The sequence below is a fragment of the Acomys minous genome, assembly GCF_964271855.1.
Source record: "Acomys minous genome assembly, chromosome: 15".
Taxonomy (NCBI): domain Eukaryota; kingdom Metazoa; phylum Chordata; class Mammalia; order Rodentia; family Muridae; genus Acomys; species Acomys minous.
In genome coordinates this window covers 100613044-100634661 of record NC_140497.1, presented here as the reverse complement: position 1 = coordinate 100634661, position 21618 = coordinate 100613044, and the positions used below count along the sequence as shown (strand labels likewise).

The 21618-nt window shown below is 52.7% G+C and overlaps 1 protein-coding gene across 4 annotated transcripts in view; it reads right to left on the bottom strand.

Moving 5' to 3' along the window:
- The window catches only part of NWD1 (NACHT and WD repeat domain containing 1), a 75312-nt gene that overhangs the window by 30011 nt on the left and 23683 nt on the right, over nt 1-21618 (bottom strand). For all 4 annotated transcript variants that reach the window (XM_084759099.1, XM_084759100.1, XM_084759098.1 and 1 more), the window contains 5 exons: nt 17366-17569; nt 16067-16226; nt 14215-14332; nt 12488-12646; nt 4316-4513 (listed from right to left, as the gene is read on the bottom strand). In XM_084759099.1, the coding sequence (XP_084615225.1) occupies nt 4316-4513; nt 12488-12646; nt 14215-14332; nt 16067-16226; nt 17366-17569 (839 nt within the window). The remainder of the gene's footprint in view (nt 1-4315; nt 4514-12487; nt 12647-14214; nt 14333-16066; nt 16227-17365; nt 17570-21618) is intronic.

The following is a 21618-nucleotide window of genomic DNA, read 5'->3' as shown; positions in this document are numbered from 1 at the left end:
CACACACACACATGCGTACATGCATGTGTAGACATACACAGAAATGCAGTTACATACATGCACACACATGCAGTGCATATACACACACTTATACACATGCACACACAAACACACTCCCCCCCCCCAAAAAAAAAATAAAACAGGAGGAGAAGGAGTAATAGAGGCAGGGAGGGAAATGGAGGATTGCTAATAATTTAGGCAACTGGTCTCTCCTGGGTGGGTTTGGTTAAAACATCGCAGAACCAGAGGCACCCAGTCAGGCCATAGCCTAGAGAGACTCAGTGGATAAGGTGCTCGCAGCTCAGCCTGTGGACCAGCACGTGGACCCCAGAACCCACATAAATACAGCCGAGCCAGCGCCCCTGGGGCCAGCTGTGTAATCGCTAGACTAGCTGTATTGGTGCGTTGTGGGCTCATCTGGGGGACTCTGCCTCAGTGAGTAAGGTAGAGAGCAATTGAGGAAGAACCCAAGGGGCCTACGGACGGCCCGAAGCCGAGCACAGACACACCTGCAGGCAAAACGCTCGCTCACATAAAAGAAAAGACTGCATTTTAGAAACCTAAGCTCAAGGTTCCCGGAGACTAGGACACTGCAGAAGCAAAAACGCTGACTCCCGTTCTGTCCCTAGTGACCCCGCTTTCCCCTTCGCTGTCCTTAGCTAGATGCCCCAGCTTGAAGCATGTAATCTCTTGAGTTCTGGTCACTGTGCTACTGGGTCCTGAGGCCTGAGCACGGTGCAATCTGTTCTGGGGATGCTGCCACTCAGCGCCAGCTGTCAGGTGCCAAAACACTCAACGCCAGCTGTCAGGTGCCTAAACTCTGGTCCTTTATTTCAACATTGTGCATACATATGCATGACAATATATGTGTCTGCACACACGCACACACACACACACACACACACACACACACACACACACACGAAAATAGGGGCTGGAGAGATGGCTCAGTGGTTAGGAACCCTAGCAGCTCTTACAGAGGATCTGGGTTTGATTCCCAGCACACACATGGTGTTCAGAACAACAGGTACCTCCAGTTCCAGGGGACCCAACACACTCTTCTGGCTTGCACAAGCACCAGGCATGTAGACAGTGCACAAGTGAACATGCAGACAAAACACTCATTCACATAAAAATAAAATGAATGAATTGTTAAAAGAGAAGCCCAGTGTATGCATGGAAAAACCAGACTTTTCTGAATGCCACTGAGTGAATCTTTTTCTTCTTCATGCCTCAGTTCCCCCCAGATGTGTTAAGTCACAGTTGGTCCAGCTATACAGACCAACCCATATTTTCTTTGTTTTCCTCTTTCTTCTCATGTACTCAAGGTCACTGTGTGACCACTTTGAAAGCATACAAGTAAGGAAATGGAAGTTCAGAGTGCGTGGAGCCTCCTTATTCCGTAACACGGCGAGAAAAAGCACAGGTATATCCCTGTCCCAGACATGATAGAAACATATCTCTCAGTGGTAATTTACCCTGACTTTGCCATGGCAGACATCACTAATCCATCACAGTATCATAGATCTATCTGTGACTGTATTCATAGCCATTTTATGTTCTTCATCTGGTAAGAAAGCCCAAGCCGGGCGTGGTGGCGCACACCTTTAATACCAGCATTCGGGAGGCAGAGGCAGGCGGATCTCTGAGTTAGAGGCCAGCCTAGTCTACAAAGCGAGTCCAGAACAGCCAGGCCTGTTACATAGAGAAACCCTGTCTTGAAAAACAAAAACATAAATAACAACAAAGTAAGAAAGCCCAAAGTTCATGTATATTTATCTGAACATATAGTTATTCCCAACAATCTGCAGAGCAGAGAGAGACAGAGACAGAGACTGACAGAGTCAGACGGAGAAACAGAAAGACAGAAATTGTGCCCAAGCTCACACAAGGAGAATATTTTCTCATAGTCTTTTTTTTTTCTCCCTGAGACACGGTCTCACTGTGTAGCCCTGGCTGTCCTGGACTCACTTTGTAGACCAGGCTAGCCTCGAAATCACAGGGATTCACCTGTCTCTGCCTCCCAAGTGCTGGCATTAAAGGCGTGTGCCACCACACCCAGCTTTTATTTATTTTGTTTAATCTTTTTTTCTTTCTCATAGTCTTACAGTTGGAGATGACATAAGAGTAGACACAAGTTCTTTTAGGTGATGCGCCTGAAAGGAAGAGGCTTGCTAGCCAGTCTCACTGAGTGGACTGTGCCATCCTGTCCTCTTCCCTGGCTCACTGGGTGGACTGTGCCGTCCTGTCCTCTTTCCCCGGCTCACTGGGTGGACTGTGCCGTCCTGTCCTCTTTCCCCGGCTCACTGGGTGGACTGTGCCGTCCTGTCCTCTTTCCCCGGCTCACTGGGTGGACTGTGCCGTCCTGTCCTCTTCCCCGTCTCACTGGGTGGACTGTGCCGTCCTGTCCTCTTCCCCGTCTCACTGGGTGGACTGTGCTGTCCTGTCCTCTTTCCCCGGCTCACTGGGTGGACTGTGCCGTCCTGTCCTCTTCCCCGTCTCACTGGGTGGACTGTGCCGTCCTGTCCTCTTCCCCGGCTCACTGGGTGGACTGTGCCGTCCTGTCCTCTTCCCTGTCTCACTGGGTGGACTGTGTCGTCCTGTCCTCTTCCCTGTCTCACTGGGTGGACTGTGCCGTCCTGTCCTCTTTCCCCGGCTCACTGGGTGGACTGTGCCGTCCTGTCCTCTTTCCCCGGCTCACTGGGTGGACTGTGCCGTCCTGTCCTCTTCCCCGGCTCACTGGGTGGACTGTGCCGTCCTGTCCTCTTTCTCCAGCTCACTGGGTGGACTGTGCCGTCCTGTCCTCTTCCCCGTCTCACTGGGTGGACTGTGCCGTCCTGTCCTCTTCCCCGTCTCACTGGGTGGACTGTGCCGTCCTGTCCTCTTCCCCGGCTCACTGGGTGGACTGTGCCGTCCTGTCCTCTTCCCCGGCTCACTGGGTGGACTGTGCCGTCCTGTCCTCTTCCCCGGCTCACTGGGTGGACTGTGCCGTCCTGTCCTCTTCCCCGGCTCACTGGGTGGACTGTATTCATGACAGGAGGGGCTGCAGCAGCCCCCGTGGGCCGAGAGGACTCAGTGAAAGCTGGCAGGGTGTCCTGACCCCAACATCCTAGGGTACTTGAACAAGAAAGGATGGGGTTTCTCTAAGCCCAGTGCAGGCTCTGGTTCAAGCTCTCCCCTGGATCCCAGCGAGCACGGCCGTTCCTTCTCAGTGGATGCCAGCAAGCACAGCTGGGATTACAGGCATGTGCCACTGTGCCTGGCAAGAAAATAAATCTCAATAAAGAATAGATGGCTAGGCTTGGTGGCACACGCCTTTGATCCCAGCACTTGGGAGGCAGAGACAGGTGGATCGCTGCAAGTTTATGTCCAGCCTGATCTACAAAGTGAGTCCAGGACCGCCAGGGCTACACAGAGAAACCCTGTCTTGAAAAAGGAGGAGGAGGAGGGGGAAGGGGAGGAGGAGGAGTTAGCAGGTGAGTGAAAGAGGATGGAGGAAGCCGGGTGTGGTAGCGCACGCCTTTAATCCCAGCACTCGGGAGGCAGAAGCAGGTGGATCGTTGTGAGTTCGAGACCAGCCTGGTCTACAAAATGAGTTCAGGACAGCCAAGGTTACACAGAGAAACCCTGTCTCGGAAAAAAAAAAAAAAAGAATGGATGGAGGAACGATGAGTGGGTGTGTGGATCAATGGTTCGATGAACAGTTAAACCAATAGATGGATGAGTGGGCAAAAGTTCTCCGTGGGGTCTGGGTGGATATGTGGATGAACAGACTGATGGGAATAGGGATGGATAAGTGGGCTGATGGACGGATATGGTTGATGCGTGGATAAACAGATTGTGTGTGGATAGGTGGGTGGGTGGGTGGAAGGGCAGGTAGATGGGTATCTGTCGGTGTGTGGGCGGGTAGTGGCTGAGGGGCACAGAAGGCAATAGGTATGTCAAAACTTAAGTCCTGTTCTCTCCCTCTCCCCCGCCCCCTGGTGGGAGCCCTCAGCCTGAGTCCCTGCCAGCCTGTCAGGGCAGTCGGCTTGCACTTGCAGACCTGGAATCTGTAGCCAGAAGCTCTCTGGACCAAACCCGAGGCAGGCGTCTGTCAGCTCCAGGCTTTTAGCAATATTTACAGCACAATCTACGGTCCCCGAGGACACAGGGAGCCTTGTCAGCATGAGATGGCCACGGGAGGCTGCCCTGGCACCTTGGGGCCTCCTGCCTGGCAGACTGGAGCCCCAGAGAGCAGCCTCAAATATCTGGCATCTGGCCCCCTGGGTACGCAGTGAGCTGGTGCAAGGTTTGTGATGTGGGGGACACTCACCTTTGTGACATCCAGTGAGAGTGGCTCGAAGCGGTCCACCAGGTGGCTGTAGGAACCCTGCCAAGGGCACCAGCATCGGGTGGGGGCAGGCACGGAACCAGCTCTGGGCTTGTTGGCACAGCTGTCCAATCACCGCTGGATGCGATGTAGCAAAGAAAAGCAGCCTAGCCAGTAGCTCGGTGTACAGGACGCTCTTCTCTGCAACCAAAGGAGATGTGTTACCCATCTGGCTGAACCTGGCCACACTGATGAGCCCCAAATCCTACAGAAGAGAAGCCAGGGCACCTCAGCCTCAGGCCCTGTCACCCCTCCTGCCACACGGCCTGTGTCCATCCACCCCTCGCCCCCCGCCAGTCTCCTGGGCAGAGAAGCTGCCAGCCTCTGGACTTCGCTGACTATGTCCCTCTGCCTGGAACTGTCCCTCACGCCAGGCATTCTCCTCCAAGGGCCACTTTTGGAACAATCATTAGCTAATTAGTTACTCATTTCACTATTCCCCAGATTGGCCTTGACTCTTGGGCTCAAGGGAGCCCCTCACTCCATCTCCCTGAGTAGCTGAGACCCAGGTGCATGAGCGCATGGGCAGAGTGAAGGGAGGGGACAGTGGATGGACTGGGGGGGGGCGTGGGTGGACTGGTGTGTGTGGGGGCGGTGGGTGGACTGGTGTTGGGGGGCAGTGGGTGGACTGGTGTTGGGGGGCAGTGGGTGAACTGGTGTGGGGGCGGTGGATGGACTGGTGTGTGTGGGGGCAGTGGGTGGACTGGAGTGTGTGGGGGCAGTGGGTGGACTGGAGTGTGTGGGGGCAGTGGGTGGACTGGTGTGTGTGGGGGCAGTGGGTGGACTGGTGTGTGTGTGGGCAGTGGGTGGACTGGTGTGTGTGGGGGCAGTGGGTGGACTGGTGTGTGTGGGGGCAGTGGGTGGACTGGTGTGTGTGGGGGCAGTGGGTGGACTGGTGTGTGTGGGGGCAGTGGGTGGACTGGTGTGTGTGTGGGCAGTGGGTGGACTGGAGTGTGTGTGGGCAGTGGGTGGACTGGAGTGTGTGGGGGCAGTGGGTGGACTGGTGTGTGTGGGGGCGGTGGGTGGACTGGTGTGTGGGGGGCAGTGGGTGGACTGGTGTGTGTGGGGGCGGTGGGTGGACTGGTGTGTGTGGGGGCAGTGGGTGGACTGGTGGGGGGTGTTGATGGAGGGAAAGGTAGGTGGGGGTGGCAAGATGGATGAACGTGAGGGAGGGTAGAAGAGTGCTGGATGGACAGATTGGATAGTGTGAAGGAGAGGCTGGAACAGTGTATGGATGGACAGACGAAAGAAGGAAGAAGACAGAAGGAGGGTGGCAAGCTCAGTGGATAAGTGAACTGTGCCTAGCTTTCAAATGCCACCTCTGCCAAACTCATTCCCCGACTGAATCCCGTCCAGCCCCTGCACCCCAGGCTGGTGCCCGTTTGGCAGCCCTCAGCCCCCTCCCTGCTCGTTAGCCAGGGTCAAGGGTCAAGTATCTCTGCCTGGCCATCAGGGTATCCCCAGTGCACAGCAAGCCAAGACACCCACAGTGGGCACTTGTGTTCCGTGTGGTGACACGAGCCTGCTATCCTATCTCTCTGGAGGCTCGGACAGCAGAGCTCATCGCTAGATGCCATGTGGCAAAGAAAAGGAGCCTAGCCAGGAGCTCGGTGTACAGGTCCAGTTAACATGCATGACCCTGACTGAAAAGGAACAGTGATAAATGTGCTTGCCGCCAAGCCTGATGACTTGGGTTCGATACCTAGGACCCACAAGAAGGAGCGCGCCAACTCCCTCAGGCTGGCCTCTGACTTCCATACATATGAGTGGCTGACCACAAATGCGTGCATGTGCACACACATACACACACACACACACACACACACACACACACACTTTTTTTTTTTTTACTCAGAGGGGGCTAGAGAGAATTTTCAGTGGTTAAGAGCATGCACCCACATCAGGTGGCTCACAACTGCCTGTAACTCAAACTCTAGTGCTCCAACTCCTCTATGCTGCATGGGCACCTGCGCACACATTAAAAAGTAAAAAAAACAGAGGGTCAGAACCAGCTTGGTAAAAGCCACTGAGGTGCCTGCAGTGTGGCACCCTTCAGGAGGGCGGGGAAATGCCTTGGGAACACATGCTGTCCATGGCGCCCTCTGGTGGTGATATCTGTTACCGTACCCTGTCTGCTCCGGAACTGTAAAAGAAGGAGCCTTTGCTGAAGGGGTGTGGTCATGGCTCAGCAGGTGACAGCCTTCCAGGACGCACACAGCCCTGGGCTCTATGCACAGCACCACGTAACCAGGAGTAGTGCACACGCCTGTCATCCCAGTACTCGGGAGGTGGCGGCAGGCAGATCAGTTCAAGGTCATCCTTCAGCACAGATGGTCCAAGGCCAGCCTAGGTCACATGAGACTCTGCCTTAAACAATTTACAGGAGGTATGCAAAGCCTTCAAGTTCAGAGAGGGAGCCAGAGAGCAAGCAGCCAAGGTGGAGTGAGCCCCAGCCTGGGGAGGGAGGGGGGATGAGGGTTTTAGGGAACAGTTTCAGCAAGGGTGGAGGGCTGTGACCATGTTACAGTGCTGGCTGGGGAGTGGCTCAGCTGTAGTGTTCCACTCTGACAAGCAGGAGTTTGGTCTCCTGGCAACAGCCTGATGAGGGACACTGTAACCAAGGAAGCAGACAGGCAGATGCAACCCCAGACACACCCGACACACAGGCCAGGCACACCCATCACACACACACCAACACACAGGCCAGACACACCTATCACACACACACCCAACACACAGGCCAGACACACCTATCACACACACACCCAACACACAGGCCAGACACACCCATCACACACACACCCAACACACAGGCCAGACACACCCATCACACACACACCCAACACACAGGCCAGACACACCCATCACACACACACCCAACACACAGGCCAGACACACCCATCACACACCCTCAGACACACATCATACCACCCACAGACACACCTGCCTGACACACACAGACACACCCATCACACACACTCAACAGAGACTACCATCAGACACACACACACACACTAGACACTCCCATCTGTAAGGCGCGGCTGCACCCGATAATGGTGGCAACCGTTACCACTTGGCGGCAACCGTTACAGCTCCCGCACATGCGCAGACATAAGCCCTCTCAATACACCCCTCCCGAACAGGGGTATGCAAATGAAGCACTCCAACACGGCCCTCTAGACTGCGGGCATGTTAATGGGGCATGCTAATGAGGCATCCAAATGTAACCAATGAGACTTTGACATGCCACGTACAGACAGTATTTAAACGACGTGCTCGTGGGCATTCGGGGGTCTTTCACTTCAGCTTCAAGGGCGCTCCCAATAAAGCGCAATTGAGAAGGATCCTAGTGTCTGCGTCCTTCCTGCCAGCGGGAAGGAGCGACACCCATCAGACACACACACACCAGACACTCCCATCAGACACACACACACACACACACACACACACCAGACACTCCCATCACACACACACACACACACACACACACACACACCAGACACTCTATCAGACACACACACCAGACACTCCCATCACACACACACACACACCAGACACACCCATCAGATGAACAAAGACCCCCATAGGACACACCTTTTTGACACACCTAGAGGTGTGGCATGCTAAACTCTAAGATGTATGATGTGTGTATTTATTTATTTTGTTTTTTTCAAGACAGGGTTTCTCTGTCCTAGACTTAGTTTGTAGACCAGGCTGGCCTCAAACTCACAGAGATCGCCTGGCTCAGCCTCCCAGGTGTTGGGATTAAAGACAAGTGACACTGACACACATACACACACACACACCACCTTTAGATAAAACTACATCCTTTAGATAAACATTGTTTAAACAAAATTTTATCATTTAGATTAAAGCATGGTGCTCAGTACTCAGAAGGCAGAGGCAGGTAGTTCCAGGCCAGCCTGGCCTACAGAGTGAGTTCAAGGCTATCCTGGTCTACAGAGTGAGTTCAAGGCTATCCTGGTCTACAGAGTGAGTTCAAGGCTAGCTTGGTCTACAGAGTGAGTTCCAGGATAGCCAGGGCCTCAGAGAAACTCTGCCCTGAAAAACAAAAAACCTTTATCTTTAAATTGTTAGTTTAGGGCTGGAGAGATGGCTCAGTGGTTAAGAGCACTGACTGCTCTTCCAGAGGTCCTGAGTTCAATTCCCAGCAACCACACGGTGGCTCACAAACATCTATAATGTGATCTGATCATACTGTATGCATAATAAATAAATTTTTAAAAATTGTTAGTTTGTTCCTTTGAATTTGATTCCACTTTTCCCATTGTGTGCACATGTGTAACCCCCACACAGGTGCTATACCATGGGGCATGTGTGGCACTCAGAGGACAACTTGAGGGAATCACTTCTCTCATTCCACTCTCTGGGTCCCAGGACTGAACTCAGGTTTCCAGGCTTGCCAGCAAGAGCCTTATCTGACGAACCATGTAGGTGGCCCCTCTGATGAGCAGTGTAGGGGCCCCTCTGATGAGCAGTGTAGGGGCTCCTCCGCTTTATTTTTTGAGACAGGATCTCTCACTGAGCCTGGAACTCACACATCAGCTAGCCTGGGATCTGCCTGACTGTACCCCCCAATTCTTGGATTGAGGGTGCATGCTGCCACACTGAGCTCTTAAGCGGTACAGCGAACACCTACTGAACCATGTCCCAAGGCGTACCTTTCCCCTTCTCTTTATTTTTCTTTCCCTCCCTCCCTCCCTCCCTTTTTCTTTTCTTTCTTTCTTTCTTTCTTTCTTTCTTTCTTTTTTTTTTTTTTGCTTTTTCAAGACAGGGTTTCTCTGTGTAGCCCTGGCTGTCCTGGAACTCACTCTGTAGTCCAGGCTGGTTTCAAATTCATGGAGATCCACCTGCCTCTGCCTCCTGAGTGCTGGGATTAAAGGCGTGCGCAGCCACTACTCAGCTTTTCTTTTTCTTTTTCTTTTGGTTTTTCGAGACAGGGTTTCTCTGTGTAGCCCTACCTGTGTCCTGGACTCTTTTGTAGAATAGGCTGGCCTCAAACTCACAGCCTCCCGAGTGCTGGGATTACAGGTGTGCGCCACCACACCCGGCTTCCTTTTGTCACCGGTTCCTATGTAGCTGGGACCCACCTTCAACTCCTGCTCTTTCTTCCACTGCCTGAGGGTTGGGATGACAACTCCATTTTCACTCTTCTGGCCTGTTCTTACTTTGGGTCACCAACTCTCTGGGTTATCTTAAATCGCAAGAGCACAGTGCCCGTGGCCAACAGGATCCTGCAGAACTGGACCTGAGCCGATGACCAAGCAGCCCACAGTGCGCAGGGCAGCCCCGCTGGCTTTCCTTTGTTCCTCCTCTGTGAACCCCAAGACCACAGTGAGCCCCCCCACCGACAGTCTCCCATCATCACACTGCTGGTTTGTCCCTGGTGTGGCCATACTGTGGACAAAGAGTCCACTCTTGGGCTGACTGTCACTTCTCTGTTTGGGTTTTGTTGTTGTTTGTCACCCTGGATGTCCTGGAGCTCCCTATGTAGACCAGGCTGGCCTTGAACTCAGGAACTCACCTGCCTCTGCCTCCCAAATGCTCAGATTAAAGGCTTTTGCTACCATGGCCGGCCCTGTCAGGTGCTGTTGTTCTGAGAAAGTCTCCGGCAGCCCAGGCTGACCTTAGCTGAAGGTGACTCTGAACTCCTGATCTTCCTGCCTCAGTTTCCAAGTGCTGGGATGATCGGTGCGTGCCCATGCACAGGCTCGCCTCCCCCTCACCCCCCAGCTTGCCTCCTGTTGAGTCAGATGGCAAGCTGGCCTGTTCTGGGAAGCCCCAGTGTTGGGGCTCTAGCCTGAGACTCCAGCGCCAAGCTCAATCTCACGCCCCATCCCCAAATTTTACTTTCAAATTAAACCCTGGGGCAGACAAGATGGCTCAGCAGACAAGGGTGACTGCCATCAACCAGGACCCACATGGTAAGAGAGAAATGAATTCTGAAACTTTGTCCTCTGATTTCCAAATGTACTGTGATGTACACCCACACCCACAGAATATAAAGGTATCAAAATAAATAAAAAATAACATATAAAGCCGGGTGGTGGTGCATGCCTTTAATCCCAGCACTCAGAAGGCAGAGGCAGGTGGATCGCTGTGAGTTCGAGGCCAGCCTGGTCTACAAAGCGAGTCCAGGACAGCCAAGGCTACACAGAAAGACCCTGTCTCGGAAAAAAAAAGAGTAACATAAAACAAGACACCATCTGAAGTGCCAACTGACCAACCCAAGAGATCCTTCAAGGTCAGAAAGAGGAGTAGTTCTTATAAAGCTGCATGTAGTGGCTACATCTGCAGACACAGACTGAGGGGCATGGCTTTGGGGCCACCTAATGTCACACAGTGTGACTCTGTCTTGAAAGGAAGGAAAGACAATCTTCATAGAGCTTGTAGTTTTCTCCTTCGTGTGCGCACGTGTGTGCGTGTGCGTGTGTGTGTGTGTGTGTGTGTGTGTATGTGTGTGTGTGTGTATGTGTGTATGTGTGTGTGTTTCAGGTAGGATGTCACACCAGAGCTCAGGCTTGCCTGGACCTCACTATGTAACCCAGGCTAGCACTGAACTTAGAATAAATCTCTGGGGAAACAGGTGCATCTGCCTTATCTGCCCATGGTAATTAGTCTGTGTGTATTGTTTGCATATACACACATAGTCTGTGTGTGCTTGTGTGTGTATGCTCCTGTGTGTCTAGTGTGTGTGTGTGCTCACATGTGTGGTGCCAGAGGTCACACGCCAGCAGGTGTCTTCCTCCATCACTCTCCACTTTGGTTTTGGTGTGAGGGTCTCCCTGACCTTGGAGCTCATGGGTTCAGCTGGACCAGCTGACCTCCACCCCAGCCCCAGAGCTGCAGGTGTGCAGCACCTCAGCTGCCTTCTTATGTGAGTGCTGGGGATCTGAAGGCAAGAAAGCCTTCCTGCTCTCATGGCAAGCACTTTGTTGACTGAGCCATCTTCCCAACCCGAGCAGCTATTCTCTCACCTTCTAGATTTCATCAATTAAAAATCCACGGGACAGGGGGCTGGAGAGATGGCTCAGAGGTTAAGAGCACTGACTGCTCTTCCAGAGGTCCTGAGTTCAATTCCCAGCAACCACATGGTGGCTCACAACCATCTATAATGTGATCTGGTGCCCTCTTCTGGCCTGCAGGTGTACATGCAGGCAGGGCACTGTATACCTAATAATAAATAATTAATTAAATAATTTTAAAAAAATCCACCAGACAGCTGGGTGTGGTGGCGCACGCCTCTAATCCCAGCACTTGGGAGGCAGAGGCAGAGGCAGGTGGATTGCTCTGAGTTCGAGGCTAGCCTGGTCTGCAAAGCGAGTCCAGGACAGCCAGGGCTACACAGAGAAACCCTGTCTCAAAAAACAAACCAACCAACCAAACAAACAAACAAAATCCATGGGACAGCTGGGTGTAGTGGTGCACGCCTCTAATCCCAGCACTCGGGAGGCAGAGGCAGGCAGATCTCTATGAGTTTGAGGCCAGCCTGGTCTACAAAAGTGAGTCCAGGATATCCAGGGCTGCACAGAGAAACCCTGTCTTGAAAAACAAAACCAAAAAATCTGTGGGATTTGTTTTTGTTTCCTGTCACAATTCTCTTCATTTCCCCTGAAATGCTTCCTGTCTGGACCTGTCTAGGGAAAACGCAGGTGCAGAGGGAGGGACAGTAGTGAGTTTTCAGGTTTTATTCGAACGCTCTTCCTGGCTGTGTTCCAAGTTCTACAAGTTAGTATTGAAGGAGGCGTCGTGGGGTGAGACAAGAAAGTGACATAGTGGGTGGATGGAGAGAGGCGTATACGGATGGGTGGGCAGCTGGCTGGCTGGGTGGACGGGTGAGTAAGTTAGTGGATGTATGGATGGATGGATGGATGGATGGATGGATGGATGATGGATAAATGAGTGGGTGGGTGGATTAATAGGTGGGTGGGTAGGTGGGTGGGTGGATGGGTGGATAGACAGGTAGGTGAGTGGGTGCATACGCAGATGAATGAGTTATTGACAGATCATGTGCATGTTGGTGAAAAATCAACTTGCAGTTCCCTGGAAGAGCAGGTTTCTGGAGACCACGCTCTGTCAGGATGGGACACTCACCCATGCTCCGGAGCTCCACGGCAGGGCGGCACAGCTGGAGAGCCTCTCTGACCATACCGACCTCAGGAGAGTCCATGTGAGCAGCACACATGTCAAAGTCATCCAGTAGGTCCTCGATGCCCCCAGAGATGCCCCGGCAGCAGATCCAGCTCATGTTCCCTGCAGGGGACAAGGAGGGAGCAAAGTAGGAGCCTCGCTTCCTGCTGCCTCGCTGCCCTTTCTCCCTGGGTCCCTCAACTCATCAGCTCTGGCACTGAGGCTGATGGTTTTCTGTGGTGCGCACTGAGCTTTGGTCGACGGTACACAGGGCCATGACCTGGACCAAAATGCTGCTGGTGACCCCGAGCTGTAAGTGTGACTCTCAGAAATGTATCCAGGATTTGCTATCTCCTGGGGGAAATGTCCTTTGTGAAAATAACAGGTATGGAGCTGGGCATTGTGGTGCACGACTTTAATCCCAGCACTTGGAGGCAGAGGCAGGTGGATCTCCGTGAGTTCGAGGCCAGCCTGGACTACAGAGGGAGTTCCAGGACAGCCAGAGCTGTTATACAGAGAAACCCTGTCTTGAAAAACACATATATGGATATGTAGATAATTAATGCATGATTGATGGATAGGTAGATAGATGGGTATTTAAATAGATGGGTGGATCAATAAATGGATGATGGAATGACGGATGGGTGTATGTATGTATGTATGTATGGATGGGTGGGTGAGTAGATGGATGGGTGGGTGGATGGATGGGTGGGTGGATGGGTGGATGAGTGGGTGGGTGGGTGGGTGGGTGGATGGTGGATGGGTGGGTGGATGGGTGGATGAGTGGGTGGGTGGATGGGTGGATGGGTGGGTGGGTGGATGGGTGGATGGGTGGGTGGGTGGGTGGGTGGGTGGTTGGGTGGCTGGGTGGCTGGGTGGGTGGGTGGGTGGGTGGATGGGTGGCTGGGTGGGTGGGTGGGTGGGTGGATGGGTGGTTGGGTGGATGGGTGGATGGGTGGGTGGGTGGGTGGATGTGGGTGGGTGGGTGGATGGGTGGGGTGGGTGGGTGGGTGGGTGGATGGGTGGCTGGGTGGCTGGGTGGGTGGATGAGTGGATGAGTGGGTGGGTGGGTGGATGGGTGGGTGGATGGGTGGCTGGGTGGGTGGATGGGTGGGTGGATGGGTGGATGGGTGGCTGGGTGGGTGGATGAGTGGATGAGTGGGTGGGTGGGTGGATGGGTGGGTGGATGGGTGGGTGGGTGGATGGGTGGGTGGATGGGTGGGTGGATGGTGGGTGGATGGGTGGGTGGATGGGTGGATGGGTGGCTGGGTGGGTGGATGGGTGGGTGGATGGGTGGATGGGTGGCTGGGTGGGTGGATGAGTGGATGAGTGGATGGGTGGGTGGATGGTGGGTGGATGGGTGGGTGGATGGTGGATGGGTGGGTGGATGGATGGGTGGATGAGTGGGTGGGTGGATGGGTGGATGGGTGGCTGGGTGGGTGGATGGGTGGGTGGATGGGTGGCTGGGTGGCTGGGTGGGTGGATGAGTGGATGAGTGGATGGGTGGGTGGATGGTGGGTGGATGGGTGGGTGGATGGTGGATGGGTGGGTGGATGGATGGGTGGATGAGTGGGTGGGTGGATGGGTGGGTGGGTGGATGGGTGGGTGGGTGGGTGGATGGGTGGATGGGTGGGTGGGTGGGTAGGTGAGGGCTCTAAGCCCCTCATGATCTCTGTCATGGCGGCTCTTACCCAGCACCTCCTGCTTCAGCTCCTCCAAGCGGCCTGCATGCAGCAGATGGAAGGGTAGTTCCGTTAGCTTCCTCCGGTTGGCCACTGTGCCTGAGAACCACAGCGGCTGTGGGGCCACCTGGTGGAGGCGGGAGGGGCGTCAGCTTAGGCTTGCATTCAAGTGCTTTCTTCCACTGCACAAACACTGTGCGAGGTGGCACCAGATGGTGCTGGAGGAGACAGGGTGGCAAACAGCGGTATTCCACCACCTCCCACAGCCAGGCTGAGCCAGAGGGGGAAACCTGGGCCTTGAACAGTCCAAGGAGGAAGCAGCAGGGAAGTAGGAAAGTTCTGCTGGAGGTGGGACACTGGAGCTGGGCCTCGGAGGATGAGCAGGAGTCTGTCTGGTAAACACGTCAGAGCAGGGGCGTTGTGGGCACTGTGGTGCTCACTGCAGCCCTGGTACTCAGGACTATAGATGGGAGGACCACTTGAGCCTAAGTTCCAGGTCAACTTGGACAGAAAGGCAAGACTCCCATCTCCGAGACCAAAACCAAACACACAGACTCAGAGGTAACATAAACAAAACCACATCGACAGACAGAGACCTGGAGTTAAAGACCGCCCAGTCACAAGGCGAGCGAGCACTGACAGGCTAACCGGTCAGAAGGAAGATGGAGGGAGGCACTGGGGAGCTATGGGGTTGTGGGGGCATAGGCGTGGCTAGGCTGCATTCTAGAGCTGTTCCTAGTGAAGACAGCGTGAGGCGAAGCAGAAGGTGCCGGGCTGAGAGAGCAGAGAACTTTCCTGAAGGTGCAGCTCAGAGGCAGAGGCGGCAGAGCAGAGCCTCAGCTTGGAAACATGGGCACAGCATCCGAGCTACAGACGCCGAGGCCCATGAGGGAGAGGATGAGGAGGGATCATAGGCCAGGCTGGCAGGAGTGAGAACATTGTTGTTTGACTGTTCTGTGCATGTGTTCCCCAGTAGTCACACATGCTCACGGGTGTGCGTGCGGTGAGTGTGCAGTGCAGAAGCTGAGACCACACTCCTCAGTTGCTGTCCGGGTGACAGGCTCCCATTGAACCACAGCGATTGTGCTAGACAGCCTGACCACCAAGCCCCAGAATTCCCCACCATGGGCTTTTAGTTTTGTTTTAAGAGATATAATCTCACTATGCAGCCCTAGTTGTTCTGGAACTCACTCTGTACATCAGGCTGGACTCATAGAGATCCTCCTGCCTCTGCCTCCCGAGCACTGGAATTAAAGGAGTGTACCACCACGCCCAGCTGTCTGCCTTTTGTTTTGTTTTGTTTTGTTTTACGTATTGTTTTGCCTCCATGTATGCCTTGTGGGCTACATGGCTACAGGGTGTGGCCACGAAGGCCAGAAAAGGGTGTTGGGTCCCCTGGAACTGGAGTTACAGATGCAGCTGCCTTGTCAGTGCCGTGAGCAAACCGGTGTCCTCTGCTAGAGCAGCGGGCGTTGGCTCTAGCCCCTGGCTCTTTTATGTGAGTTCAAAGATTCAGCCAAGATCTAAGTAGCCTCCGTGGGAAGGCTCGGGTGCAGCTGAGAAGATGCCTGCCGTGGAGAGCGGGGAGGCAGCCGGTTCCATCTGAGCAGCCGACGCCGCAGGATGTGGAACCCAGCGCCGACTGACGCCTTATCCTCATCAATGGCGAACGCCCCATAAATCCTCGGTGCAAAGAAGCCCCCTACATCTACTGATCTCTGTGCCCAGAATCAACTCTAGGGCTGAGGGGTGCCTGGCTGCTGCGGTGGGGACCTGAAGTGGATTCAGAGGGCGTTTCGAAAGATGGAAAAGAACAGCCATGTAGGGCGTGGCTCTGGGATGCAGTGCCCCGTGGTCTCACCTTCCGGTCCAGGTTTAGGGGCTTCCCCACGAGCGGCAGGGTGATAAGTTTCTTGGTTCCCTGGCTCCAGGCTCCAGAGAAGAAGTCAGCTAGCACACTATGCCTCTTGGCTCTCTCGGGCCCACACAGGTATCGGACTTGGATCACCTGGGACAGCTGTCTGTGGAGAAAGAACACAGGCTGATGGCCCAGGGGACAGTGCAAGCTCACTGTCTGTCCACCCCCTGTTTCTTACTTAATACTGGTCTCTAAAATCTCTGTGTCTGCCTCTGTCTCTGTCTCTGTCTGTCTCTCTCCGCCCTCCCCTCAAAGTTTTGTTTTTGGGGCAGTGAGAGAGCTCAGTGGGTAGAGGTGAGGTGCTTGCTGCCAAGCCTCATGACCTAAATTTGATCCATGGCACTTACATCATGGAAGGAAAGAACTCAACTCCCACAAGTTGTACCAACCTCCACACACATACAGAAAATAATAAAGAAATGTAAAAAGAACCTTCCATCTGGTGTGGTGGTACAAGACCATCACAGTGGCTACCCAGAGGCAGGAGAGCCACAGTTAATGTCGTGTGCGGCCAGACTGAATCGGGAGCCCAAGACCAGGCTGGGAACTGAAAAGAGGCCAGGAGGACAGCTTAGTGGATAAAGTGCTTACTGTGCAAGCATGAGGACCTGAGTTCAAATCCCCAGCACACATGTCAGAGCCCAGTGAGGTGGGAAGAACCTGTAACCCCAGCGATTGAGAAGGGGCAGAGACAAGAGAAGCCTAGAAGACTTGTTGCACAGCCGGTGTGCTGAGCTAGCCATCTCAGGTTCAGTGAGGGAAGGAAGCTGTCTTCAAACCTAAGGATATGTGATGGAGGGACAAACTTGAGGCCAAGCTCTCGCCTCCAAATGCGCACACAACTCAGGTGAGGGTACCACAGACAACTGCGTATCTCACACACACAGAGTGGGGGGAAAAAAAGACAAGAAGGCTGTGGGTGTGGCTTGGGAGTGGAGCTCCTGCCTAGGATCCCCAAGTGAGGGGCTGTGGGCGTGGCTCAGGGGTGGAGCCTCTGTCTAGGATCCCCCAGTGAGGCGCTGGGGCGTGGCTTTATGGGTAGAACCCCTGCCTAGAATCCCATGGCATCTCACACAACACTACAACAAACTCACAAAACTGATAAATTAGGTATGTAGAGTTTACACTGAGACCTGGTTTGTAATAGCTTGCCTGAATACCCCAGAACAGGAAGTCAATGGTTTGGTTGGCAGCCTTTGCTCTCAGGGTCCCGCGAACACAGCGTCCTTTCTCAGGGCCTACCTGTGCGCGATGGCCAGCAGCATGCATCCGTCCACTGGCCTCCTGGCCAGGCAGTGACCCAGGTCCCGGCGGAGCCGCACCCACAGTAGGGGCGGGAAGCGTAGCAGCTCCTTGCTGGGCGGCGACCAGTCCTGGTACACAGCCTGCAGGACTTCATCGTCCAAAGACAACACGTCCTTCAGCTCTGCCTCCGAGAGCCCGTACCTGTGGGACGAGGGGGCGCAGCACACTGTGACCCGTGAGGAGGATGGGCAGGGTCCACGTGTGCAGCTTCTGTCAGGAAACCTCCAGGTCAGAGGTTGAACAGATGCGCCCACAGGTACCAAGGCCTGGTTAACGCACAGACCACTGCAGGTGTTCCCTCTTCATGCACATCTGCAGAAGCATGCACAAGCCACCCTCCAGGCACAGGGGATCTGCAGCGAGGTGTGCAGACCAGCACACTGACAGGCACACAACTATAAGAATAAGTAATTTAGGGGGCCGGGCGTGGTGGCCCACACTTGGGAGGCAGAACTGGATGGAGCTTTATGAATTCAAGGCCAACTTGTCGATGTAGCAAGCTCCAGGACAGCCAGGCCTCAAAGAGAGAGAGACACTGTCTCAAAAAACAACAGCAAAACAATGCAAACAAACGAAAGAACAAAAGCAACAACAAAACAAATAAATAAAAGATTAAAAGACTAGAGCTGATATAGACAGACATATATGTCTAGTACGCACAAACATGTGTGTTCATTATATGGTGTCTATAAGTGCATATAATGTCCACATCAGGCACACATTCTAGAACTTATCCTATTGCGCTGGCAATATGGCTCAGAGGGTAAAGGCAACAGCTGCCAACACATGGTAGAAAGAGAAAACTGACTCCTGCAAGCCATCCTCTGGAAGTAGAGGCAGGAGGATATCTGTTGTGGAAGTTTTGTGTCTTTAAAAAGTCAATTAGGTGCTAGGCAGTAGTGGCACACGCCTTTTATCCCAGCACTCGGGAGCCAGAGGCAGGTGGATCGCTGTGGGTTCGAGGCCAGCCTGGTCTACAAAGCGAGAGTCCAGGACAGCCAAGGCTACACAGAGAAACCCTGTCTTAAAACAAACAAACAAACAAACAAACAAACGTCAATTAGGTTATGTACACATGTTTTTGTTTTAATCCCAGGTGTGGAATATGGGGGCTGCTTCAGTTTGTCCAGAGCTGGAAGCAAACTTGTGAGAGGGCGTGTGATCTTGCCAGTTAGACTAAATAGGAGATCCGAGAGAGGGTGTGGGGCTGCCAGAAGAATTCTTGGTGGAGATAGTCAGAGGAAGAGAAGGCTGCTGCTGGCTGAATGTCCTGATGGTAGAGATCAGTACAGCACCAAAGAACCCTGTAGCTTCAATTTTCTTAACAAATATATTTTATTATGAACTTACTAACTGAGAGTGCCTCACTTATAACCTGACTAACCTAAACAATAGGAAAAGGAGATTAAAGAATACAATAATGACCGTAAGGATATCAGTTCCGAGGAACGATTCTCCTGGTGTAATCAACAGGATTTCTTCTGCTGGAACCTGGAGCAAGCAGAACCCGGAGCCTCAGCAGGAGCCAGAGCCCCAAGCCTTCCCTCAAGCAGTTCTCTCTAGGAACATCTCGAAGTGGAGCGATGAACAGCCAAAACTATCCCAAGTCTCCAAAGGCCGGCCTCTTGTTTTTTGTTTGTTTGTTTGTTTGTTTTGGAGGGGTGGGTTGGTTTTTCGAGACTGCCTCTTGTTTTTGGCTCACATTTATAACTCCTCTCAGAATTTGTTCAAGGATGTTTTTCAGCTGGTTAATAACCAATCTCCCCCACACAATGGTTTGACATCTGAGGGGATAAACATCACCTGCTCTCGCACAAGTCTTTTTCTCATCCCACGCTTGTGATCTAAACAAAAACCATGTTTATCTCTTTTTCATCTCCCCTTTTCTATTTAATAAAATAAGCTATATACAACAAAATAAGAATTATCCAGTAAGTCACATTTACAAGGACCAGTCCATTTGTAGTTAACAATTTTTAAGAAATTATTCCACTATCCTATGCTACTGATTCTTATCCTAATGTCGAAAGTTTTTTTTAAAAACTAAACTTATATTAATACTGTGGCTATCTAGTCTTCAACCCCATCAAAGACCCCAGAAGGAAAAACTATCTAATATGAAGGAAGTGCAGGCAAGCAACTTCCAAAAGTATTGACAGGACAGAGAGCTGACTGGACAGTCACAAGTTCCTCTCCATTGTCGGGGCATCCAGTGTTCAGCCAGCCAGCCCACGGCATCTGACAGACTGCTTCTGCACTGTCACAAGTTTCTCTCCATCATAGGTGCATCCCGCCTTCAGCCAGCTCAAAGCATCTCACAGACTGCTCTGAAGCAGGAATCCTGCAGGACTGGCCCACCTAATCTCTGCAAGGCTGGGCAGCCAGTTTCTCAGTATCAGGCTTGATCATAGTGGACGGTCAGTCTGTCATCAGCAGTAGAGATGAGCACAGTTCCTCAGTCCAGTGGGTATCTGCCACTAGCGTTCCTTGATGCCCACATAATTAGACTGGAGGTGCTGCCAGGAACGGATGTGTCTCTCTGTCATAAAAGCCCTTTATTATTAAGTGCCATTTTCTGTGGATCTCTGGAGTGTTTGAAGACCATCTGTCTATTCTGTCTATCATCCATCTATTCCTTTGAAAACATATACAAAAACCAAAGAACCCGAGAGCCTAAGAGCAGGAGGCAGCCAGAGAGAATCCCGCCCCCTCTCCTTCTCCTCTTTCCCTACTACCTGGTGCTGTTAGAAGGGATTGGGGTGGAAAACAGAGACAGAGATATAAGAAACCAAAATAAGAATAGATTTGTTTATTTGCTTGTTTATTTATTTTGGTTTTTCGAGACAGGGTTTCTCTGTGTAGGCTTGGCTGTCCTAGACTTGCTTTGCAGATCAGGCTGGCCTCGAACTCACCGTGATCCTCCTGCCTCTGCCTCCTGAGTGCTGGGATTACAGGTGTGCACCACCATGCTGGGCTTCTGAGCTGGTGTCTTAGTCGGCTCTCTCTTGGGAAGTAGCCAGATATGGTGACTCACGCCCTTAATCTCAGAGGCAGGAGGATCTCTGAGTATGAGGCCAGTCTGGTCTATATAGTGAGTTCTAGCCTAGCCAAAGGCTACATAATGAGACCTGTCTAAATAATAATAATAATAATTATTATTATTATTATTATTATTGTTATTATGAAAAGCAACTCAGACAGGAAATTTTGCTTTGCTTGCAGGTATAGCATGGCCGACCACTGCAGGGCAGCAGCTTGAGGCAGTACCTACCGGAGGCTGGAGCCGAAGTCCAAGGCTGGCATGGCCCACAGTGGGCTGGGCCCTCCTATCAAGTAGCAATTAAGAAAATGCACCACAGACTTGCCCAGGGGCCAGGCCCCTGAGGGCAAGTCTTCTGAGGTTCCCTCTGCCTAGGTATGCCAGATTGACAACAGAGATCAGCCACACAGGAGGTGTCTGTGTGTGATTGAAGTATCCAAACACACACACACACACACACACACACACACACACACACACACACACGTGCGCGTGCAGGCGCACACACACTCACAAATGTATGCACACGTGCTCACACACACACAGGACAGGCTGAAACACCCTCACACCACTGCTGCAACCAGTTATAAATTTCAAATTATTTCTAAGCCCTAATTTGACAAAGGAAACAATGCAGGTGCTGGGGGTTGGCCCGAAGTGTGCAGTGCACAAGCATGTGGACGTGAGTTTGAATCCCCAGCACCCCTGTAAACTGCTGGGCACAGTAGTGCATGCATTTGTGATCCCAGCACTCTGCTGGCAAGACGGCAGGGAGGGACGGGAAGCTAGAAGCTTGCAGGCAGCTCGGCCGAGTGCGCCACGGCAACATTAGCCTGTCTCCAACAAGGCTCACACTCAAGATGGCCCACTGCCCACCACATGTGCTCCATAGTACATGATGTATGCACACACACACACACACACACACACACACACACACACACACACACACAGGTACACACACATGGGTACACGTAAGCACTCACACACTTATGCATATACAACCACGTATACATGCATACACATGTGCAAATAGAAACAGATTCTCTCTCTCTCTTTCTCTCTCTCTCTCTCTCTCTCTCTCTCACACACACACACACACACACACACACACACACACATACACACGGCTACGTGAAAGGATCATCAA